Raw genomic sequence first — 24,321 nt, forward strand, 5'->3', positions numbered from 1 at the left:
ATCAAATTAGGACACAAAAGCACAAATTAGAAGAGACCTGCTGCACACTTGTAATGACTTTCAAAGATTCTTAGGAGAAATTTTCAGTCTATGACCCGCTGTTGTGATAATACCTCATCTAATAATTTATTTAAACAAAACCTTAGTTGGTGACAAAGACTTGAATCGTCCCAGAGAATTAACAGCTGAAGCAGAAAAGGAATTGACAATTGTTGAGGAGAAATTACAGTAGGCACATGTGGATAAGGTGAATCCAAATCTTAAGTGTATTTTAATCGCATTGCCTTCCAGAATTTCTCCTACAGGAATTTTAATGTGGAGAGACGATACTAGATTAGAATGTATCTTTTTACCACATAAACCAAATAAAAAATTAAAAACATATGTGGAAAAAGTCTCTGAATTAATTATAAAAGGTAAATTGAGATTTCATCAACTAGCAGGTATAGACCCAGCAGAGATTGATAAGAAATGCCTTTCACTATTGGTAAAATAAAAAAGTTATGGGAAGACAATGAAGCATGGCAAAGAGCTTGTGCTATTTTGGGGAGAGAAATTAATAGCAATTATCCCAAAAGCAATATACTTAACCTTATAAAAAGATCTTCTTGGATTATTCTTCAAATTGTACGTGATGCTCCAATAACTGGAGCACATACATTTTATACTGATGCAAATAAATCAGGGAAGGCATGTTACATATCAGAAAAATTAAGGAAGGTAGAACAAAGCCCTTATAATTCTGTCTAGAAGGCAGAATTATATCCTAACCTCATGGTGCTAAGGGATTTTAAAGAACCTCTTAATATAGTTACTAATTCACAATATGCAGAAAGAGTTGTCTTCCATATTGAAACCACTGAATTTATACCAGATGATACAGAATTGACTTCATTGTTTATCCAGGTACAAGACATAATCAGGAAAAGGCTTTGTCCTGTATACATAACACACATCCAATCCTATATGGGTCTGCCAGGTCCTCTAGCACAAGGTTAATACAGAAATTGATCAGTTATGGATTGGAAATGTGTTGTAGGCCTCAGAATTTCATAAAAACATCATGTCAATAGCAAAGGTTTAAAGAAAGAGTTTTCTATTACATGGCAACAAGCTAAGGAGATTATAAAGAGGTGTCCTACTTGTTCTTTCTATAACAAAACACCACTACAGGCAAGGATTAACCCAAAGGCTACTCAAGGGAATGAAACCTGGCAGATGGATGTATTCCACTCTTCAGAATTTGGAAAATTAAAATATGTACACCACACCATTGACACTTATTCAGGTCTTCAGTGAGCAACTGATTTAAGCACAGAAAAGTTTGATTCAATAATCACACAGTTATTAGAAGTTATGGCCATCATGGGTATACCTTCACAAATAAAGACAGATATTATTTCAGCATATGTCTCTAAGAAAATGAAACAGTTTTTTTGCTTATTATAATATAAAGCATATTACAGATATACCACACAATCCTACAGGTCAGACAGTTATAGAAAGATCAAATTGAACTATAAAGGATATGTTAAACAAACACAAAGGGGTGGAAAACATCCCCAGAAATAGATTACATGATGTCTTAATTAACCTTGAATTTTCTTAATGCTAATGAGAAAGGAACAACATCAGCAGAGAGACATTGGATAATAGAAAAGTCTTCTGTATTATATCAGCCAGTTTATTTAAAGGATGTGTTGACCTCACAATGGAAACCAGGAGATGTGCTACGTTGGGGAAGGGGTTTTGCTCTTGTTTCCACAGAAGAAGAAAAACTATGGACATCATCAAAATTAATAAAGATTTGGCTTGAAAAAGAGAAACCTCTTGAGAAAATTAAATGACAGCTCATCCACAACAGTGACAACCATACAGGTAGTAAGGAAAACAGGCAGGGTTCTGTTTCTGTCTTTGTGGGAAAATACTCATCTTCAAAAATTCAAGAGACCCTGGATGTTTGAATGCTGACAGATGGAAAAATAACTATCCACTAAGGATCGTTGAGAAAAAGGAATAGGATTTATGAGGCCAGGTAACTGATACACATATATTTAAACATATAAATGTATATACATATGAATATATAGACCTGGTTTTAGAGTTGGACAATGGCTCTGTCCTCTACATCCAAGCATGTTGTTAAAAGTAATATTCAGAATTTCTGTCTCATGTCAAGAACCATCTGATATGGGACAGAAAGAAAAAAGAATTTAGAAAAAAATTTACTTTTAGAAAAAACTTGCTTTTCTTCATATCTGTTTTGTCTATCATGTACCTTTCATTGTCTGTATATGTCTATATAAATAATGTTTACGTTTTCTGCAATGAACAATGAATTTTCCTGCAGTAATCTTTGAAGTTTCCAAGATGAAGACGGGGCCAAACAGCAACTCCACCTGGTAGATATGATGTCATGATGCTTTTAGTGCTACTATAAGACCTGTTTTGGGTACCTGTAGTGTGGAGCTGCGGGCTGCATTCCCACCCAGCTCCCGGCCACCGGCTAGCTTATGCCCCGAAATAACAACACACAAACTGTATTCATTTAAACACTGCCTGGCCCATTAGTTCCAGCCTCTTATTAGCTAATTCTCACATCTCTTGCTTTAACCCATATCTAATAATGTATGTAACACCACGAGTGGTGTCTTACTGGGAAAGATTCAGCATGTCTGACCTGGAGGCTGGCTTCATGGTGACTGGCTCAGAGAGGAGCGGTATGGTGATTGCCTGAGGCATCTGCCTCACTTCCCTCTTCCCAGCATTCTGTTCTGTCTACTCCACCCACCTATGTTCTAACCTATTAGGACAAGCAGTTTCTTTATTAATTAAGCAATGAAATCATCAGATAGATAGGAGACAAACCTACATCACGTACCAGCTGTTCAAAATGGTTCCCACTTGGTTAACTGAAATGGTGCCTATTTTTACAACACTCTGGCCAGAACTCCGCATAGGAACCTCAGAAAAACCCTACTGAATACTCAGAGACTATTTGCAATTATACCAGACAGCAATCTTGGAACTTAACCATCATTTTACTTTCACATCCTATAGAAAGTACATCACACCCATGACAGCTGAAAGTAAATTTAGTAGACAACGTCCCCTCTCCCAACAATATTTGTCCTCAGGATTAGAGACATCATTTAGGGGTTGATTATAATTGGTATTGGGTTGGGTGTTGTAGGGGAATTTTGTAGGCTCATGGATCTCTTTGCAAAAAAAAGGGAAAATTGGATGGGATAATAGATTAGTGTGAGCTTACTCACACTAATAATGATAGTGAGTAATAGAGTGAATACTTGTGAGTTATTATGTATAGGCAGTTTACATTGGTATAGCTTCTTGTATATTGATACAAACTTAAATTATATTGAATATGCTCCTATTTTAGACTACCATATTTGTATACCAAGGCAAAGTTATTTTGTCATATTGTATGCATGCATGCTTCTACTTCTGCCATAAAACATTTTTTAACGATTTATTTATTATGTATACAACATTCTGCCTCAATGTATGCCCACACGCCAGAGGAGGACACCAGATCTCAGTACAGATGGTTGTGAGCCACCATGTGGTTGCTGGGAATTGAACTCAGGACCTCTGGAAGAGCAGCTAGTGCTCTTAACCTCTGAGCCATCTCTCTAGCCCCCTCATAAAACATTTTTGTATATTGATATAATTTTAGGAGAATTTTATCATATTGCAATGTACATCTCTATCTTTGATCAAGATACTTATACATTGTTTACATTTTGAGGTCATTGTCCTCATGTGTTGCACAGTTGTTTAAAGATTGTTTAATATTCTAATATAAAATCTTAGTCTTTAAGATATATAGGTACTAAGAATTATAGATTAATATTCATCTATGTTTGTCATATTTATAGTTACACTAATCAGGTTCTTTAGATACATAGAGATTGTATTCTGCATAGATAGGTAATCTTCAACCACTTCAAAGAGCTCTAGAATATGACATTTAAATAATGTTGGTTTCTGTTGAAGTGAGACATGATTGGTCCTGGCAGCACCCATCTATTCCCAAGAGAATGTTGAGCACTGAAGACACTCCACTCGGAGTTTGTTTCCTTCTTGGCAAAATTGGCCTTTGGGCAAGGAACTGCCCATGCCTCAACTGCTGACAAGGTACATGGTATCAGGAAATGGATAAGCAGGACACAAAGAAAAAGACTGTCAAATCTTGCCAAGACAGGGTAAGAAGGTTTCGAAAAATTTCTTGCCTCTGAAAATGGTCTGTCAGTTACTCTAGGCCTTAGCCAAAATTAGTTGCTTCAACATTGCAAATGAGACTTTGGGTAATGCCCAGGCAGCCAGTTGTCTCTGTTATTTCTTGCATACTTTAGAAGTTGCTTGATTGCACTTCCTGCTTATTCAAGTAATATTATTTACCTTCTGGGATCTTCAATGGGGTTGAAGACTAGATACTTGTAGTTACTTTCCTCTCATAACTTAGCCAAGTTATTTACAATACAAGACTTAAACTCATCAGGATAGAATAATTATTGAATATATTTGTTCTTATTGTATATAATTATGTATTAGAATTAAAACTCCCTTATTTAAAAAGGGAGAGATGCTTTAGGAAATCCTACAGCCAGTAGTCTTTAAGTTACCTGCCCACTTGGGTGTGGCTTCTTATACTAATTATGCCAATGTAAAGCATGCGTCCTGTCTCTTTTTTCCAGCTGTGGGATTTGGTTGCTATTCTCAAATCCAGCAGAGAATATTGATTTGTGAGTCGAACCCTTAATAAATAGCCATCTATTATTCTCAATTCTGAGCTAGTGTGGGATTTCTGTTAAGCGTCCTTCTTCAGCTGTCAAGCCTGATAACTTGAGTTTGGTCCTTGGCACTACGTGGTTCAAGGTGAGAACTGGTTCTGGGAAGTTGAAGTCTGACCTCCACATGAATGTGGTGTGTTTGTCTCTGTGTGTGTGTGTGTGTGTGCGCGCGCGTGCGCGCGCACGTGTCTGTGTATACATGCATACAACTTTTTATGAAAACTAAAAGTCAAATTTGAATGGGCATAATGGAAGGAGGACATCATCCACAAATTATGATATGCCTAATATTTAATGAATAAGGATACGAAAATAAATATAAGCTGTTTTCTGAGGCACTTAGCGGCAAAAGAAGTCAAGAACTACCAAAATGATGAGTCTGTGATAACAATTTCTTGTTCATGCATTTTCAATTAATAAATTGAGTCTTATAAAAATTTCTGGGAACAATTCACAACAAGAAATCCATCTGACGTCATACTCTACTCATGTACATGCCAAACTATTTGAGACAAAATTTTAAAGATTTATTTGTACTTGATGTGCATGGGTGTTTTCCTGCATGTATGTCTGTGCACCGCATGCATGCAGGGCTCTCAGAGGTCAAAGGACAGCACTGGATACCCTGGAACTGGAGTTACAGATGGTTGTGAGCTACCATGTTTATTCTGGGAATTGAACCCAGGTCCTTTAAAAGATCAGTCAGTGCTCTTACGCACTTAACTTTCTCTCTAGCCCCAATAAGACAAATCTTCTACAAAGTTATTCTAATTATTGGATATATTTGCTATGATTTTTTGTCTTGACTTTATGTTCAGCTTATGACCAATAAATTGGTTTTATACCTCATTAGTGCTTTTCAATGCACAATTTGAAAAAAACCTAAATGAATGGGTGACCTAATGGTTTCCTATAGTTCTGGAAGCCTCTTTTTTTTTTTTTTTTTTTTTTTTTTTTTTTGCTGCTCCAAGGTCATGTGATCCCAGCTTTATTTTCAAAGGGCCTGTGCCTCCGAATCAATATAAAAACACAAAAAGTCCAATCAGTTTAATAACAATTTTAAAAAAAAAACCCAAAAATGGAAAACTGAGGGCAAGGGAAGTAAGTTAAGTGGCCCCTAGGCAGGGGCACAGGGATCCCTGCTCATGGCACCAGGCCTGGACACAGGGTCCCCCGGTATTGCTGTTGCTACAGGGTTGGGGGCAGCAATTGTCCTGTGGGAGCCATGGTCATCTGGGTCAGGACCCTTACTTCTTCTGGGATGTGCTCAGCTTCTGCATGCCCGGATCTTGTCCAGCAGGCCAGAGATGAAGGCCTCACTGTGTTTGTCACAGTCAACTAACAGCTCCTTCACTCTAGCAGCCTGGGTATCATCGCTTTCTAGGTCCAAGAGTTCATCCACATCTATCTCCAGCTCTGGGATCTCCTCCTCCTGGCAGTCTTAGAGACATGTAAGCTGTTCTAAGATCCACTCCTCCAGGTTGAGGCACTTCCATAGCTCCTTGCAGTAGTACTTGACAGTGACCTTCCCTTGCCTTCTCACCAGGCCACCATCATCCGTCCCCCCCTCATCATCATCCGTGCCCCCGATCATCATCCGCGTCCCCCACCATCATCATCCGCGTCCCCCACCATCATCCGTGCCCCCTCATAATCATCCGCGCCCCCCATCATCATCCGCGCCCCCCACCATCATCCGTCCCCCCCATCATCATCATCCGTGCCCCCCATCATCATCCGCGTCCCCCCCTCATCATCATCCTCGTCCCCCACCATCATCTGTGCCCCCCCATCATCATCCGCGGCCCCCATCATCATCTGCGCCCCTCCCGGGCCTTCGCTGGCCGCCCTGGTTGGGGACAGGGGGCTCTGGAAGTAGACGCAAGGCCCCATGCTCCCTTTGCCCAGCCCAGGGGCCTTGGCGCCAACGCTGCGCCCCACGTGGGGCCGCTGTCAGCCATGGTGGCCTCCAGGGCCATGGGCATGCTTGGGGCCCTCTCTGTGCTGCCGCCTCCCGGATGCCAGCCTGCTGGCTCTGGGCCTCTGGCTCTGGTTAGCTCGCAGGCTCCACTCTGCAAAGCTCCTCAGCAAGGGCAGCTGCAGGGACTCACGGGGGCAGCTGCAGCATGCTGAGCCCCTAGGCTTGGCCTGGAGGCGGCCTGCCAACCTATTGTTTTTATGATGTGTCTTATCTTTTAACGAAAGTACAGTAACAGCGAATAGCATTTTAATAAACTTTTCCACAGTGCCAAACACTATCTTGAGCACTTCACTCATATGAACTAACCTCATATTTCAACAACAATGATGACTACTTTCATTAGTGCAATTTTAAAGGTGAAGAAAGTCACCGAGGCTGATATGCACACCGAATTTAGTGGACTAACAAAGCCATTTCACATTATATTAAAGTCTTTTGACTCTTACAATATGCCCATTTTATAAAACATTGTCCCAGGACTAGAGCAGTGCCTCAGTGGTTAAGAGCATTGGTTGCTATTCCTTAGAATCTGGGTTCAGTTTTCAGCACCCACATGGTGGCTCACATTCAGTGGAATTCCAGTTCTAGGCGACCATGCTCTCTCTTGTAGCCTCTGTGGGCACAGCACACACGTTGTATATATGTAGACAAAACATATACATCAAACAAAAATAGAGAAATCTTTTACAAATCAAATACAAACAATGCAGCAAAGCAAACCATTTTACCTATAGAGGCATTATAACAAGTCTTCCAGTTGAGAAGGGTTACCCATTATAGGATTCTCAAAGTCATTTAGCTTACTGATTATGTTATTGTGTATTGTAATTAATCCTAAGGCATGTGCTTAATAACAGTACACCAGAGAGCATTCATACTTGTAAGATTACCCAAGTTGTCCTCTTAACACAGAGTAATGCACACATTTGGCTACAAATGTATGCGCATTCCTTAGTCACATTCATCTTTATTATCAATATGCTAAAAGCAAACATTCTTCCTATTGAAACATTATCCAGTTGCCAAGCATCAGCGTCAAAAAGCCATCTTTCCTAAATTCACTGGATCAGATGGACCCAGAATTTCATCATATAATACCTGTATTCATAAATTACATTTCGTGTATAGTTTAGACTGGGAATAAAACAGATTTGAAATATGTACAAAGTTATTTTATTTTGAAACAAGATCTTATTATGTAGCCCTGGCTGGCCTGGAACATGCTATATAGATGACGCTGGCCTCAAATTCACAGATCTCCCTCTGCCTCATGAATGCTGGAATTAAAGGTGTGCACCACACCAGGCTCAATTAAAGCTCTTCTAAACAAGTAATACAGAAAGACGAGGCTTAATGGTACTTGTAGTAAATCCAGTAAAGTTTCATAATTTTGTTTATTCAATTGTAAATTACTATTGAGGACTTATGTAGAGTACTATGTTACACACTGTTTTTGACACTCAAGACTTAGCAATGAACACGACAAAGCATATATACTTGGGAAAGTGTGGGCGGGCAGGGTTCCTGAGTTGGCATATGTGTGTTCATACCTCTGGACACTAGAAGACATTCTTGGCTATCATTCATTCCTCAGGTGCTGTCTACCTTCTCTTGTTTTTGAGGCAGGGTATCTCATCAGCCTAGAACTCACCAAGAAGGTTATGCTAGCCGAGTGCCGCCCCGCAGATGTACTTGTCTCCACTTTCCTAGCTCTGTTTTCATCACACCCACTTTAAAATTTATTTTCATATAATACTTTTGATTATATTCACCCACTTGCACTTGTCTCCTTAACTCCTCCCCAGATCCACCTGCCCTCCCTATCCCATGACTTTGTGCTTTTTTTATTCAATAACCCATTGACTTCAATTTCTGCTATGCATATACTTCCCAAGTGATTTTACATTGTGGATATAGTTCTGTGGATCAAATGCAGACCCTCCTGCTTGCAAGGGTAGCAGTATACCAACTGAGCTATCTCTCCAGCTTTCAGAGAACAATGTTTTCATCACTGATCTTTTGGAATTCTGTATACTGTTTATAAAAAGCCACACGTGCATATTCTTTTTGGAAAAGAGACAGTAAGAATTGTGGTTTTCATTTATTTAAAATAATTTAGGGTCACAGGTGAGCAGACCCTGAGGGTGTTAGATCAGGAGGGCAGATCTTGCCACCCCCCCCCCTTGTGTGCTAGTAAGTGCTGGCATAGGTAAGGGAAAGATGTCCCCAACCCCTCACGCCTTGCCACCTGCAGCAGGCAGAAAGAGCTGGCAGGCACCCAGGGTCATGAGAGTGGGAGAGCTGGCCTTGCCCCTTACCAGCTGCACCAGGCAGGAGAGCAGGTCCTACAGATTGCCTGGGCAGCACACTAGAGCTGACCTGTTGGGTGGGATGCAGCTGAGCTAACCCTGAAGGTATGAGAGCTGGAGAGCTGACCCCATCATCCCCTCAAATGTCACATGTGGCAAGGATGAGGGAAAGATGTTCCTGGACCCTTGTCACCAGTGCCAGGCAGGAAAGCTGGCTGTGGTGATATTTTGCTTGTAATCTAATAAATAAAGCTTGCCTGAAGATCAGAGAACAGAACTAAGTCACTAGTTAGCCATAGAGGCCTGGCAGTGGTGGCTCACATTTTTAATCCCAGTACTTGGGAGTCACACACCTTTAATCCCAGCACTAAAGAGGTGGAAACAGGAAGGGATATGGCTGGGTGGTGTAGAAGGAGCAGTGGGCTGTGTCCCGCCACCCGGCTAGCTTTACACCCAAAATAACAACACACAAATTGTATTCATTTAAACACTCTTTGACCCATTAGTTTTAGCCTCTTACTGGCTAATTCTCACATCTTGACTAACCCATATTTAGTAATCTGTGTAGCACCACGAGGTGGTAGCTTATCAGGAGAGATCTTAGCCTGTGTCCCTCTCAGAGAGGAGAGACATGGCGACTGCCTGAGATGTCTGCCTGACTCTGCTTTTTTTCTCCCACAATTCTGTTCTGTCTACTCTGCCTACCTAGTTTTCTGTCCTATTAAAGGGCCAATGCAGTTTCTTTATTAACCAATGAAAGTAACACATAGACAGATGACCCTCCTCCATCAGGATGGAGAGACAAATATACGGTGGGAGGAGACAGGAGCTCCTGGTATTCAATTTGAGAATTCATGGAGAAAGAATCTAGTTCACTTTTGTCTGAGGATATCATAGAGGTGTAAGGTCTCTCTAGTGGGTGACTCATTTATTTCTCTGATCTTTCAGCATTTACTCCAATCTGACTCTGGGTTTTTATTATTCAGACTAATTATGATACATCTGGCATTACAACATGGGGCCAAAAATTCCTCATAAGGCCTGAAAAAGGCTTTAAAAATGATTCTAAACACACAAAAACAGAGGCAAACTCAGCTTCTTGGTAACCCCTTTTTCTCGGGTGGGTTCTGTTTGCTAGTGGCAGACAGAGGCAGTGATCCTTTAACAGATGGCTTCCTGACTCAGTATTAGTGGCAAACACAGGCAGCTTGTTTAAGAAGCCCTACAACTAAACTTTGGGGTTTATGAATAGTGGATGGCACGCTACTAGGTGGCAACATTGACGGAAAAGCTTCCCAGAGCTGGGACAGAAATCATGGGTCCCAAAGGTGGCCATAGTCACCATCATGAGACTAATCCTTCAGGGAACCAAGGCAAGGGGTACAACCAGTGGCCAAAGTTGCCCACTTAGACAAAGCCATGATGCTTAGCAGTATAAAGACTCATGAGGTAAGGAAAAGACAGAGATATGCAGTAAAGACAGATTCAGACAAGAAATAAAAACCTCTAAACAGTTTGTTTAAAAATGTTCATAGGCATGGGAAAGTAAAGGTATAAACAGTTATAAGAAAGAAACATATAGTTTTAAAATAATAAGGTCCTTAATGGGGGAGTAAAGTAACATTAAGGAGCCACATAAAAGAGAGTCTGGATACTGTATACTATTGTGTTCTCTTTAAATAGTTTGACTGCTGAGAAAAGAACAAAAGCTGCTAAAAGATATTTTATAATAAATGTTTCTGGATTAATCCAACATATATAGTTTAAAAATGCCTGGACTTCAAAATTTAAGTCAAAAGGTATGCTACTTTGGAGAAGCGGGCATGCTTTTGTTTCCACGGAAAATTAGAGGGTGTAGAGTCATTCTGGTCAGGTGTGATCGAAGAAAACCCCCTGAGAACCATTCACTCTAATGGTAGTGAATGGCTCAGATGATCCAATATTTCAGAACACCTCTGTTGTACTTTCCTCTGAGTTCTACATCTAGAAGAGCCTAAAGACTTCTCGCTGAGATGAGCCACTGCATGGTATCCTGAGCATAGGCAATGTCAAAGGCCCCTCCACTATGACACATGTCCTCCAACAAGCCATACCCACTCCAATAAAGCTATACGTTCTAATAATAATAAACTCTATGAGAGGATGAGAACCATTTATAATCAAACTACCAATTCTACTCCCTGGCCCCAAGAACTTGTAAAAATATCATAATGCAAAATGCATTTAGTCTAACTCCAAAAGTCTCCGTAGTCTATCACAGTCTCAACAATGTTTTAAAGTCCAAAGTTCAATTCTCTCCTGAGATTCATGCACTCTCCTAACTCTAGCACCAAATAAAATAAAATAAAATAAACAGATTCAACATTTAATGGCACAAGAGATACATTACAGTTCCACAATGCAAGGAAGAAAGGATAGCGAGGAAACACAGGACCAAAGAAAGCCTAAACACCAGCTGGACAAACTCCAAATTCTGTATCTTCATGCCCGATATCAAAGGTCTCTTCAGAACTCCAACTCTATTTCTCCTTGACATTGGCTCAATCTAGTGTTGCCAGGGTTGGTCTTGAACTCACAGAGGTCTGTCTGACTCTGCCTCTCGAGTGCTGGGGTTAAAGGTGTCTGCAACCACTGCCTGGCCTCTATGGCTATCTAGTGCCTTATCTCTGCACCCTTATCTTTAGGCGAGCTTTATTTGTTAGAACACAAGCAAAATATCACCACATTTCCCCTTTTTTAGAAAATTTAAAAGATTACAATTAATATGAGAAAACCACAAGTACAATAACTATATATTGTATACTATAAGGATATATAATATATTCAGGCAATAGACATCAACAAAGTCTAGTCATTAGCATTTGACAAATTCAGAGAAATACTTCATTATTCTATTTTGGTGAGCCTAAAAGGTAACACCTAATTTGTTTTCTATTCTAACTTGCATTACCACATTAACCACATTTCTATATCCCCCTTTTCTTTTTAAAACAAAATCCTAAATCTGTTGAGTCTGAGGGATTTTAGAGACAGGATCTTGCCTATTCAGTCTGAACATTTGGAGAAGTATTGGCTGGCTTCTCTGCTTCTTTGATATTTCAGCTTTCACCCCCTAATACCTGACTCTGGGTTTTTATTATTAAGACCAATTAGAATTCGCACTACCCCTGTCCATGGAGGCATGAGAGTGGGAGTGCTTGCCCTGCCCCTCACCAACTGCAACACTTTCAGTAGAACTGGCCCTGGTGATGTGGGTACAGGTGAGCCAAGCTGAAGGAGTGAGAACAGAACTGGACTTGCTCCTTGCGGTCTGCTGCTTCGGGTGAGCTACCCAGGGCAGGGATGGAGAACTCACTCGGGCAGTGACTATAAGGGAAAGCTGTCAGAGAGATCAACCCAGCAACCACCAGGCCCAGAAGCAGGACTGAGTTAGCTCAGTCCAGCATCCACTCAGTGAACTGCTGGAACAGGTGAAGGGGATGAACCTACAGACCGAAAACAGCAGGATCCCCACTAAGGCAAAACCAGTATATGAAGGAGGAGTCATGGTGATGGCCCAGTGTCAATAGTGTAGCAGAAGCCAGAGGTCTCAAATCAAACCAATGACACATTGCAGTACACCCAAGGAAAGACATATGGACTAAAGGGTATACTCTGTGGATAAGTGGGCCACAGCTACAGTTTACATGCTGAGATTTGTTTGTTTGTTTGTTCATTTTTAAATTTATTTAATTTTGGGGATACAAGAACAGAGGGTGGATGCAAAGATATGGGGAAATAAATGGGATTGGAATGCCTGATGTGCTGATGTGTATGCCTTCTCTCTCTCAAAAAAAAAAAAAAACCAACCAGCATCTTCCCCTTCTCAATGTTTAAATATCCAGACATAAACTCCATTTCTTCAGCTTTGTGAAAGTTTCCTTTGTTACATTCCTCCTTACCTCCCACCGTCTCGGTTCACAAGTCTCTCTGAAGGACTTGGCCAGGCATCCATGCTTTCTTATGTTTGGTCCCTACTGGACAATCCCACTCACACTTTCTTTCCCCGATAAAATACTTTTTCTGAAAATATTCATTTGAAAACTTGATAGATGTCAAGCTCTTTTTTTTCACCTATGAAGACTGGGGAATGCCCATGTTGTTTGTAAAAGTTGGAGGACACTCAAGTCCCAATCAGCATAGGAGGATGATGTGAAAAGTCCTTCTGTATATGTGTTGCTTTTAATGGTTAATGAAGAAAGATGCTGCTTTGGCTTGTGGTAGGGCAGAGTAGAGCTAGGAGGGAAAACTCAACTGAAGAAAGAAGGCAGAGTTGAGAGAAGCCATGTACCTGCCAGAGGAGAAAGACATGAGCCGCCAGCTAACGTTGCTGGTAGTTCACAAGCCTCATGGTGAAATATAAAATAATAGAAATGTAAAATAATAATAGAATATAATAGTAATAGAAATAATAGAAAGAAATAAAAATATAGAAGATGTAAGAGCTAGCTAGACATACACTTAAGCTATTGGATAAACAGTATTGCAAATTATACAGTTTCTGTGTGTTTATTGAGGGGGGCCGGGCAGGGCAGAAACCTCATTCAGTATGAAGAAATGAGTAAAATGATTCGTGCCTACAGTGGACTATGATTTGGGTGTGGGAAGGAATGGGGGACACTCGTTCAAACCATTCTATAGGTGATGTGACACACAAGGAACTGTGTACTGGGCACGAAGCATCATGTACCCAGGATTCTAAGCAAACGGGCACATATAAGAGGCGACTGTTTGCAAAATGATCCCGCCTACAGGACCTGCCCAACTCGGACATGAGCTGACATGCATGGCAGAAGGCAGAGTAGGGGCTAAGGAGTTCCTGGGACCAGGAAAGCTGTAGCTCTGGATTTGCTCCAGACGCGTGGGGCTCGGAGCTTGCATCTCCGGCACGAAAAGGGAAAAAAAACCCTCAGGTTTACAGTGGTGCCTGGGCTACTGGTGGCACAGGGAGGGGGACAGCGGAGGCGGGCAAGGGATAAGCAGCTCGCACTTAATGGGTGGGCGTGGTGACAGCACCTTAGAAGCCAAGACTGTGAAGGACTTTTCTCCACAGCACCACAGATGTCTTTGTCTTTCCTCCTAGAGGGCACCCAGGGCGTCAAGGTGGCAACAGCGCCCCTAGCGAGGGCTGGCTGGGAGTCATCCCACACGTGACACGTCATCAGTAAGAGCGGAAGTGTGACAGGGTGGGCTGCGACAACCGTGAGGGGCCGCGAGGGCACAGGGGGCCATTGCGATCAGGGTAGAGGCCCAGAGCCCAGCCGGCCAGCAGGGAGCAGCCAGGTAGAGCCGAGCCAGCGCCTGAGGGCGCACCTCGAGGCCACCATGCCCCGGACCAGGCAGGGCAGCCGCCAAGGGTCGTCTGGTCAGGCGTCGTCTTCTGGTCAGGCGTCGTCTTCTGGTCAGGCGTCGTCTTCTGGTCAGGCGTCGTCTTCTGGTCAGGCGTCGTCTTCTGGTCAGGCGTCGTCGTCTGCTCAGGCGTCGTCGTCTGGTCAGGCGGCGGCGCCATCTTCATCGTCGTCGTCGCCGCCGTCCTCATCTTCGTCGACTTCTTCGTCGTCCTCTGGTCAGGGGCCCTCTCATCAGGGGTCCTCTCGGCAGGGATCAGCTCGTCAGGGGTCGACTCGCCGTGCTCGCACCTCCAGAGCCGGGCTGATTCTGTCTGTGAGTCTGGTGGAACACCTTCTTCGGGAGGCCGGCCATGCCGCGCGACTGAGCGAAACGGCGCCCATCATGCTGACCGCCATCCTGGAGTTCCTGGTCCGCAGAGTGCTGGAGCTGGCAATCAGCGAGGCCCAACGCCGAGGTGCCCAGATGTATATCACCCCGGAGCTGTTGGACTTCACTGTCTACAACAACACGCTCCTCAGCGAACTGTTCCAGTCCACCACCATCTCTCAGGTGGCTCCGCCTGATCCTGGTCGTCGTCGTAGTAGTCGTCGACGTCAGTGATGGCTCCTACCTGACCTGCTCCTGGCTTGCTGGCTGGCTCTGGGTTTCTGATGGACGGCCCCATGTATCTATCGAGCATCAATTCATCCTGCCCAACTTTTCCCATGGCCAGCCCTGTTTGGCTGACAAGCCTCGCCCCTCTGTTTGTGTTCTCAATAAAGCTTTACTTAGAGCATCACATGGATTTGCTTCCCTGAATTTTCCTTTGGGCATGGGATGGGGGTGGAGGTGGGTGTGAGGGTGGCAATGGGGACAGAAGGTGAGGTGGGCCTAGCTGAAGGAACACAGGCGATGTGCCTAGCTGAAGGAACACAGGGGGTGGGAGTGGCCAGGGACCCTCAGCCTGGTTTCCCTAGTTTTTCTTTGGGCATGAGGCAGGGGTGGGAGGTGGGGGAGGAGGGTGAGCGGGGGCCCAGCCGCAGGACACAGTGGTGTTCGGGTGCAGGTGTGGAATGATGATGGGGGAGCTGCTGCTCCGGACGGAGACAAGGAGAACCTGGGTACGGAGGGGTACACAAATTGGCCCTGAACCAGTGTGGACCAGCCTGAATAACTGCATCAGAAAGATGGCCTTCTCATAGGAAACCACAGGCCAGAGGAGCCCTCGTCCAAAGGGGGAATTTCGATTCAGGATGCAGATGTGGACAAGAACACTGGCACGTGGCGACTAGGTTCATGGAGGAATATTATTTATTACTCATTTTTGGTTGGTCAGTGAGATCTACCAGGAGGTTCGCCTGGCAAGGGATGTGAAAATGTAAGCTAGCCTGCCAGTGCCTGTGCTGCCTCCAACATCTATGGCTTTGCCTGCCCTGGGTCAAGGGTTTGTACATGAAGCTGTATCCCTGATTCTAAGCTCACCCCCACATCCTGTTATTTACACACTGGTCAGACACTTGGCTTGCCCTGCCTCAGGATATATGGCTATTCCTACAGTATACGTGACTGGCAGCTGGTTTCATCCCACTTGCTATCATTTGCATATAGGGCTGGTGGTCTGACATAATCAGACACATCATCCCTGTTACTGTGACTGGAATAGGGACCCACCCTCTCTGTATGCTGTAAGCAAGAATGCCACCCTCCCACTTCTGGCTTCAAACAGCTGTAGTTGCCCATTTCTTTGCGGCCATTGTCTACTCCTCCCAAATTCGGCGGACGCCGTAACTTACAGTGGCTCAGGCCTGTCTCCTTCAGTCTAAGCACGGACACCACCCCTTCCAACTGTCCAGTCCCCTGCACACTCACCATACTCTGTCTTGTTCTCCCCTGCCACAATGGAAACTTACAGCGACATAGGATCCTCCAACTAGCAGAGACAGAGAAAAGCACAAATGGATGATAGAAGTGGACAACTCGTGGAGGCAACAAATACATCAGTGCATACGTATTTGAAGCCTCTCCTAGCTTATAAAGTTAATGAAATCCTTCTCTGTTTTAGAAAATGGGTCCAACTGCAGGCACTGAGAGAGAGAAATAAAAGCCAGGCGTAGAAACACAAATACTACATCTTACCTTCCATATGTGGAGGAAAGGAAAAATTGAAAGGACTGGAAATTAGAAGAGACGACTACTGGGAATGGTGATTATGGAAGATAGCAAATTTAGAAAAAGTAAAAGGTGGAAGCCTGGGCGTGGGGTATACATGTGGCATGCAGATATTTACATAGGTGGTGAGAACCCCAAGAATCGCACTCATTTGTAAAACTACTGATTTCAAATGTATACGTCAGTTTAAAAATATTAAAAATAATAGAATAGTTAAAACAGACTCATGAAACAGGAGTATGAGGAAATACGGCAATCATTGTTTGGAGACAGGTTTTCTTTTTAATAGTAAGCTTGCCAAGTATACAAATAAAGGACGTATAACGATAAATTATGAGACAACTCCAATGGATTAAAAAAGGTTTTTGAGGCTTCCTAAAACAGCACCATGCTAAAAGAATAACTCTTTAATTTTCAGAGTTAGATGCATTGTGTGTACATGTCCACAGCCAAGCTGGATAATAGAGTAATAATAGAATCACTATGAAATTCTTCCTGGAGACATGGTGTTGGAGATCCTTTTCTTTATATGTTGCTTTCATTGTTAATGAATGAAGAAACTGGCTCGGCTTGATAGGGAAAATCTTAGGTCGGCAGAGAAAACAAATCTGAATGCTGAAAGAAAGGATGCAGAGTCAGGGAGAAGCCATGCCTATTCGACCCGAAATGGACAGTGGCTAGAAATTTGCCCATAAGCCACTGCTATATTGCAATATACAGATTCTAGAAATGGGTTAAATCAAGATGTGTCAGTTAGACAATCACAGGCTAGAGAATGGGCCAAGCAGAATTTAATTACTACAATTTCTGTGTGGTTATTTCGGGGCTAAGCTAGCTGGGCGCCCGGGACAAACAAGCCACTCCCTCCTTGCAACAGAAACACCCATTTAAAACATTGAAACTGCAAAGGTTTATGCAGATAATCATTCATAAAATGATTTTGACCAAAGGTAATGGCAGGTATCTTTCAGTTAATGTTGAATACAGCTCGAAATTAGTCTGGATGTCTTTGGGAAATCCACAGTCCCACTGCAAGCTCAGTCCCAGCACCTTAAGATCTAGCTCTGCTGTTGGAATCGTGTTTACAGTTTACTTCATCTGAACACTAAAAGGTAAGTTGTGCTCAGGAAGTCTGAGTGAGCAGGTTGGGCTGGTTTTCCTATAAAGTCCCATTTGCAATGGAATTGGCTCTGTGATTTCATGAATAAATGAAGGAATGCACGGAAAAATGGATCCCACCGTTATTTATTTCTTCCTGAAATATGTAAGGTAACATTCACTTTGGGGAATTGACAGAGAACCAAAGAAGCCAATCGTAAAATGAAATGCCATTCACTTCCAAAATATAACTGCCACTGCTGGGGATACCCACAAAAACAGCTAACCTGAGCTAGTGGGAGTTCACTTCCTGGATTGGCATGCTAGGAAGCCTGCAAAGGACCAAACTAGGCCCTCTGAATATGGGTGTCAGTTGTGTGGCTTGGGCAGTTTGGGGGGCCACAGGTAGAATTTATCTTTAGTGCTTGAACTGTCTTATTGAAGGTCATTCCCTATGGAGGGATACCTTACTCTGCCTTGATACAGGCATGGGGGAGGGCCTTGTTCCTGCCTCAAAGTGATGTGCCACACTTTGTTTTCTCCCCATTGGAGGCTTCACCCTTGCTGAGAAGTGGATGGGGAGTGTGGGGGAGAAAGTGGGGGTAGTAGGAGGTGAGGAGGGAGAGGTATGGGGATTGGTAATATAAAATTTAAAAAGATTGTTTTAAAAATTAAATTAAAAATGGGAATCAAAAAAACTTAAGATATGCTATTTAAAAAGTTAATACATTTTGTATATGATAGCAGACAATACACTTAATAAATATTGTATGTTTAATTCTGATTATTCTGTAGTGATATTTCATTTGCATTTTTAATAAGTTTGCCTGAAGATCAGGGAGTAAAACAGTCTCACTGGGCAGCTTTACAGACCATGCAGTGGTGACACACACCTTTAATCCCTGTAGCCACACTATTTTGCCATAGAAACTGGGTGATAGTGGTACAAGCCTTTAATCCCAGCCCTATATAAGAATATAAGATTGGAGGAGACAGCTCTCAGTTATAGTCTCAATCTGAGAATTCCTGGAGGCAGGATCGCCATTTCGAACTGAGGTCAAGGTAAGAGTCAGTGGCTGACTGTTTTGCTTTTCTGACCTTCAGGTTGAACCCCAGTATCTGTCTCTGGGTTTCTATTAATCGTGCTACATTATTCTGCTCAATATACTCACTTTACAATTATCTTTGAAATTTGCTTTGTATTTAAGAAATACAGTTTTTGAAACTGTGCTTCCTTTCAGTATGTTGTGCTAGGTATTATATTTTTAAAAATGCATTTTAAAAAGTCCAACTTAGGAGTAAAGAACCGGAAAAGGCAGTATGTGGGAAGCTCAGGTGTTCCTCTGCCTTCCGTCACCAGCATTGCCAGGGACACCCATGGTGATCCTCAGTTCTAAAGCACATAAGGGGGGGTTTCCAGGCAGGCAATAAGGTAAATTTGAGGTCCATGAACTTACTTTATGCAAAAAGGCCCAGAGGTCTCACAAAGGCTGTTTCAGGGGTTTGGAATTTTGGAACCTTCTCTGAAAGGCCAGTGTTGCTCTAGTTTTGAAGGCCTGATCACTGGGCAGGAACAGCCATCACAGAATGATAGGAACAGTACCAGGCTCTGTCCTGCAATAGAAGTAAATTTCCAGGTTCATATTTTCCCCAAGACCTAGCTCAGCAGGATCTTGTGAGACCCAGCAGGGACAGCAGGCGGACCTCCTTCATCCCACATTGGTTTGGGGGCAGCAGAGATCTTTCTGGCATTAGTGAGGGAGGCCCCATCAGAGCTTCATAAGACTCACAGTATCGAACACTGTCCTCTGAGCATGGCATGGTTCCCTCTGTCTTTAGGTCAGAGCATTATGAGCTCCCCCCCCAAAAAATAGATCCTCAGGTCAGGCTTGCTGCGCCCACACAGGAGAAGTGGGTTAGGGTATCACTGGACTCTCACTAGGCACGCCGTCCCTCCCACCTACCTCCCACCTTCACTGCACATTATCCTGTTTCAGTTCCACAGAAAGTTTTGGAAGCCTGTGCTTTTTTCCACAATGGAACTGTTTTGGGGTTACCCATGTGCGTATAAGAAAGCCCCGACAATTTATTGCATGTGATTGATAGCATGGACTTGGATGGGAATCTTTTCTTTGGTTTGCCATCATTCCCTTTGGTGTCACCAGTGCCATCTCTCTAGGAAAAAGTAACCCTACAGCTCTCCTAAGTAGAAAGCAAGGCACAGGATGTCACAAACAGCAAAAAAGTATAATCTGAAGGTAGATCTTTAGCAAGCCAATTCTACATTCTTAAATTTTCATTTGCACTTACTAATTCACCCGCTTTGCGCTCAGGGAACTACTCCAGATAATTATGATAATACTAATAACTAATAACAATAGCAGCTAATTTTTTTACTTAAGTTTTTTTGTGCCAGCGACTTCCCTGAAGGCTGTGCATATATTATCTGATTATGATCATACTATGGAGACAAAAATTAACATGTTCGGTATATTTACTAATTTAATGTGTGTAAATTTAAGAAACTATTTCTTAACTACAAAGCACTAACTTCGTAAATACACATGAACATGATAAATTACGTTCTTTTGCGGGCCCAAGTCCCTGTTTTAGGACTACTAGAGCCTCTTTTGCCACTTCCTACACCCTCCTCTATCTCCCCCATCCCCATCCCCCACTCCTCAACTCTCCCTAGCCCTCCATCCCCCAACCCTCCACCTCTCCACTCCTCCAACCCCCCCACCCCTCCACCCACCCAACCTCCCACCTCCACTACCTCTCCATGCTCTACTTTCACGGGAACCAGCAGCGCTCCTTGCTCTTCCTCGCCGCCGCTGCTGCTGTACTTTAGAAACCTTGACAACCAGGCTTCTCTCCTCCCAGTCTCCTCCCTCCCCTCCCCAAGATGGAACTGGATGGGCTGCAGGAGTCCAAAGACCCAAGGTAGGCCACGTACGTCTCTACGTCTCTACGTCTCTCGTGCTCTCTTTAGAAACATTGTCTCGAAGTCTCAAACTAGGGGCTCCAAGCGCAGGCGGGAAAGCTGATGCGCAGGCGTGGAATCGTCTGAATCTCGCTTGTGGGCGGGACCAAACCAGTCAGCTCCGACGGCTCGGCGCGTCCAGGCGCGTGGCGCGACCGTTAGGAGTGCGCGGCTTTTCTCCGGCGTTTGGACGGGACAAATAAGCTTTTCAGAGTAGGAAGAGTTCGCAGTTATCTCGTAATGTCTGGTGAGTCCGGTCAGCCTGAGGCTGGACCCTCTGGCCTCTACCGGCAGCACCCCGAAAGAAATCAGGCTGGGGTTTCAGGAGGAGTGATTCGAAGGGGGGCTAGCCAAAAGCGTAAGTCTTGGATCCAAAAGGTTATCGAACAAATAACCGGCTCCCCTAAACAGTGTGTCACCCTTAGCGAAGTGGTGCCTGTCACTGTCCTGGCCGTCCAAAGATACCTTTTAGAGGATGAGCCACGGGACATAGTGCCCAGGCTTCCCCTTTACTGCTATGATGTGACCATCTCGGACGGCGTGTACCAGGAGAAGTGTTTCTTAGACCCCAGCTTAAACTTTCTCGTTTATCAGAATATTCTAAAAGTTGGCATAGAAGTGAGAATTTTCAGAGTTTCGTGTCTTTACAACGAGAAAAGATTGGGCCAGGGAATCCTGTGCATAGATAAGGTCCACTGTGGGGAGACCCGAGATGTCGTTTCGGTAGAAATTCCATTTAGAAATAGAGCGCAGGAGGAAAAGCCAGAGAGGCCCCTAAGAGGCGGCAGGAGTCACTACCTGGCTCTGTGGAACAACGAGGATCCCTACGGAGATATCTGGAAGACCAACAAGCAACCTGAGGAATTCAATTTTAACAGTAAGTAGTCGGAGGAAACGGGGCAGGTTTTTAAAAATGTTCGGAGCCTGGCGTGGTGGTCCACCCCCAGAAGACTCCCCAGTTGGGGAGGCTGAGGCAGAGAACTGAGAGCAAATTCCAGGGTGAACTCAGACCCAGAGAGGCACCATGTCTCAAAAACAAGAGCAACAACAAAAACACGTGTTAGCTCGTGCTAACAGGTAAAAAAAAAAAAATTGTTTTGTTCATTCTAAGCAAAGAGGGATAAACAGCCTGTTCCTCTTGGTTTGCTTGCAGAGTGCTGTTCTTGGAATACCAGAGTGTACTTTAAATGTAGTTTGGCAAAAAGATTGAGGACGTGATTCTCAGCACTCCTTCTGTGTTCAATATTTATATTTGGTGTTAATCTTAGTTGCAGTCCCATTTCAGCTGTGAAAAATACATAAGTCGAAGGGTGTATTGACTTGGATTTTACATAAAAACCATGCAGCATTGTATATTTTAACGTTGAACATTTGTTCAAAGGAGATGTTCTGTGATGTGATAATTTTCATTAAGTAGGACATCATGTTTATGTCATCGAGTGTAAAAGTCATACAAATATTACTTAGAAGGTGTGATGATTTTAGAAAGGCTTCAAATGATCCCTTTTCTTGATACAGGAAGTTCATATTTCCTGGATCAGAAATAGGAAGTTACGTGAAAATGGCAGTTTGTCTTCAATAAATACTCTTTTAAAATCTTTGTGTATTAGCACCTGAAGTTAAGGCAGATGATGACACTACAGGCTAAACATATAAGAAAATGGACAGAGGCAAAAAAATTAAAAGTCTGTAATCTTCTATATTTACTGGTTTTAGATATTTTTTTGTTTGTGGAGGCAGAGTCTAATATATCCAGGCTAACTCAAATCTCCTGTTCCTCCTGCCTCTGTGTCCCAAATTCTGGGATTACCAGGAGTACTTGATTATACCTGAGGATCCAACCAGGATTTCCTGCATGCTAAGCAAGCATGGTACCAGTGAGCCACTTTGCTCAGCCCCACTCCCTTTTGTCATGAAGCATCTTACTATGGCAAGCGATAGTAACAAAATTTGAACATTAGAAGGTAACTGGCTCAGAAATATGTATTTATAGTCATATCTACTTGAGAAAAGAAAATGTTAATAGACATTTGTGGTTACTTAGGTAACTAAGACATAAAAGCAAAGTAGCTGTGGTATAAATGTTCATTTATAATTTTAGAATTTAATTTATAAGAGGACAATTGATTCAGAATTTAAAGAGGGCAAATAATTACATATTATGCCTATAAATAATATATGAAAGTATATTTGATTTCAGTTCTTAAGATAGTCATGGCCAGTAGATATCAAAGTGATATTTTATTTTAAAAAGCAATGTCCACGTGTTAAAAAATTAAACTGTGTATTTTAAAACATATTGTGTTAAAATCGAGAGGTCCAAGTCTATTAAAGCCATGGTAGTAAAATCTAGGAAGTGAGTAAGATCAGGACTTCAGGTCCACCGTGTGTTGGAAATTCTAGATCATAAACTTTGGAATGCAGTGAAATGCATCTTTGCCCTATCAAAACTGCAAGCTGAAGAATTTGGTGTACATTTTTGAAAACATAAAATTAATTATGTGATATTTCCACATAATGCATTTCAGGCACCTCTGAGGTATTCCTATAAGTATAATATTCCACATTATAGAAATATGATAACTTCTATGATTATACCCATGTAATTGAGTAATTTATTATTTTAAGCTTGCTCAGTATTGTAAAAAAAATGCCAAATACAAGTAGGATGTGTGAGTTTTCATTGTGTTTAGAATTATTGAAAGGATGGATTCCCAGAGTTAAAGAATAGCTGAGGGTTTTTTAAAATTTATTTTATTTTTTAAAAAAGAAAACAAACTATCTTTTTTCATTATGTGTACCAATCCCAGTTCCCACTCCCTTCTTTCCTGCCATTCCCTCCACCCACCCATTCACCCCACCTTGCCCCCCATCCACTCCTCAGAGAAGGTAAGGCACTTTGCTTTGGGGAAGGTCCAAGACCCTCCCTACTATATCTAGTCTGAGCAAGGTATACATTCAAAGAAAATGTGTTCCCAAAAAGCAAGTACAAGCAGTAGGGTTTTTTTTTAATTCATTGAATATTGATAAATTGTTTTCTGAAAATTGGTACTAATTTGAATTGAACAAATATGTATGAGTTTCCATTTACCCATATCTTTCTTTTCTAAAATAGTGTCTTTTGGCTTTGGCCTCTTTTCTTTCTAGAGTTAGTAACTGAGCCTGAGGTCTCCAGAGAGCCCCAGAGGAAGGGCCTTACAGCTGAGCCACCCACCAAGCTTGTCATTTTATTATTCATTTAATGGATTTCTTTGGATGCTTTATGCTGCAGTTTATTTTTGTAGTGTCCTGTCCATTTTCTGTAAACTTTGCTCATGTTCTGTGCCTTTGAATCTTTTTAGTGACTTTTAGCTTTACACAGTAACATGAGAAGGGTTTGTACAACCCCATCAGTCATACACTTCTGCATGGTTATTCGGTCACACTCGAGTCCATTAAGATCTAGAAAAAAAACTGCAGGTACCAGAAAAGCTTCTATCTTGCTCATTCCTTGTTTACACCCTCCTTGAAAAGTGGAAGCTCACATTGCAACCTTGCAAATGTCCTTTTCCTATTTTTTATTGATTTTTAAAAAATTATTCTTTTAAGGCAGATTCT

The 24,321-nt window shown here is 42.6% G+C and overlaps 1 protein-coding gene and 1 pseudogene across 1 annotated transcript in view; one reads left to right on the forward strand and one right to left on the reverse strand.

Annotated features, from left to right (window-relative positions):
• Positions 1 to 6,061: 6,061 nt before the first annotated feature.
• On the reverse strand, positions 6,062 to 6,942 carry LOC119805558 (annotated as a pseudogene).
• A 14,022-nt stretch (positions 6,943 to 20,964) lies between these two features.
• The window catches only part of Radx (RPA1 related single stranded DNA binding protein, X-linked), a 78,531-nt gene continuing 75,174 nt past the window's right edge, over positions 20,965 to 24,321 (forward strand). The window contains 1 exon segment of the mRNA XM_038317327.1: positions 20,965 to 21,601. Coding sequence (XP_038173255.1) covers positions 20,965 to 21,601 — 637 coding nt within the window.

This window comes from Arvicola amphibius, chromosome X (assembly GCF_903992535.2).
Source record: "Arvicola amphibius chromosome X, mArvAmp1.2, whole genome shotgun sequence".
NCBI lineage: Eukaryota > Metazoa > Chordata > Mammalia > Rodentia > Cricetidae > Arvicola > Arvicola amphibius.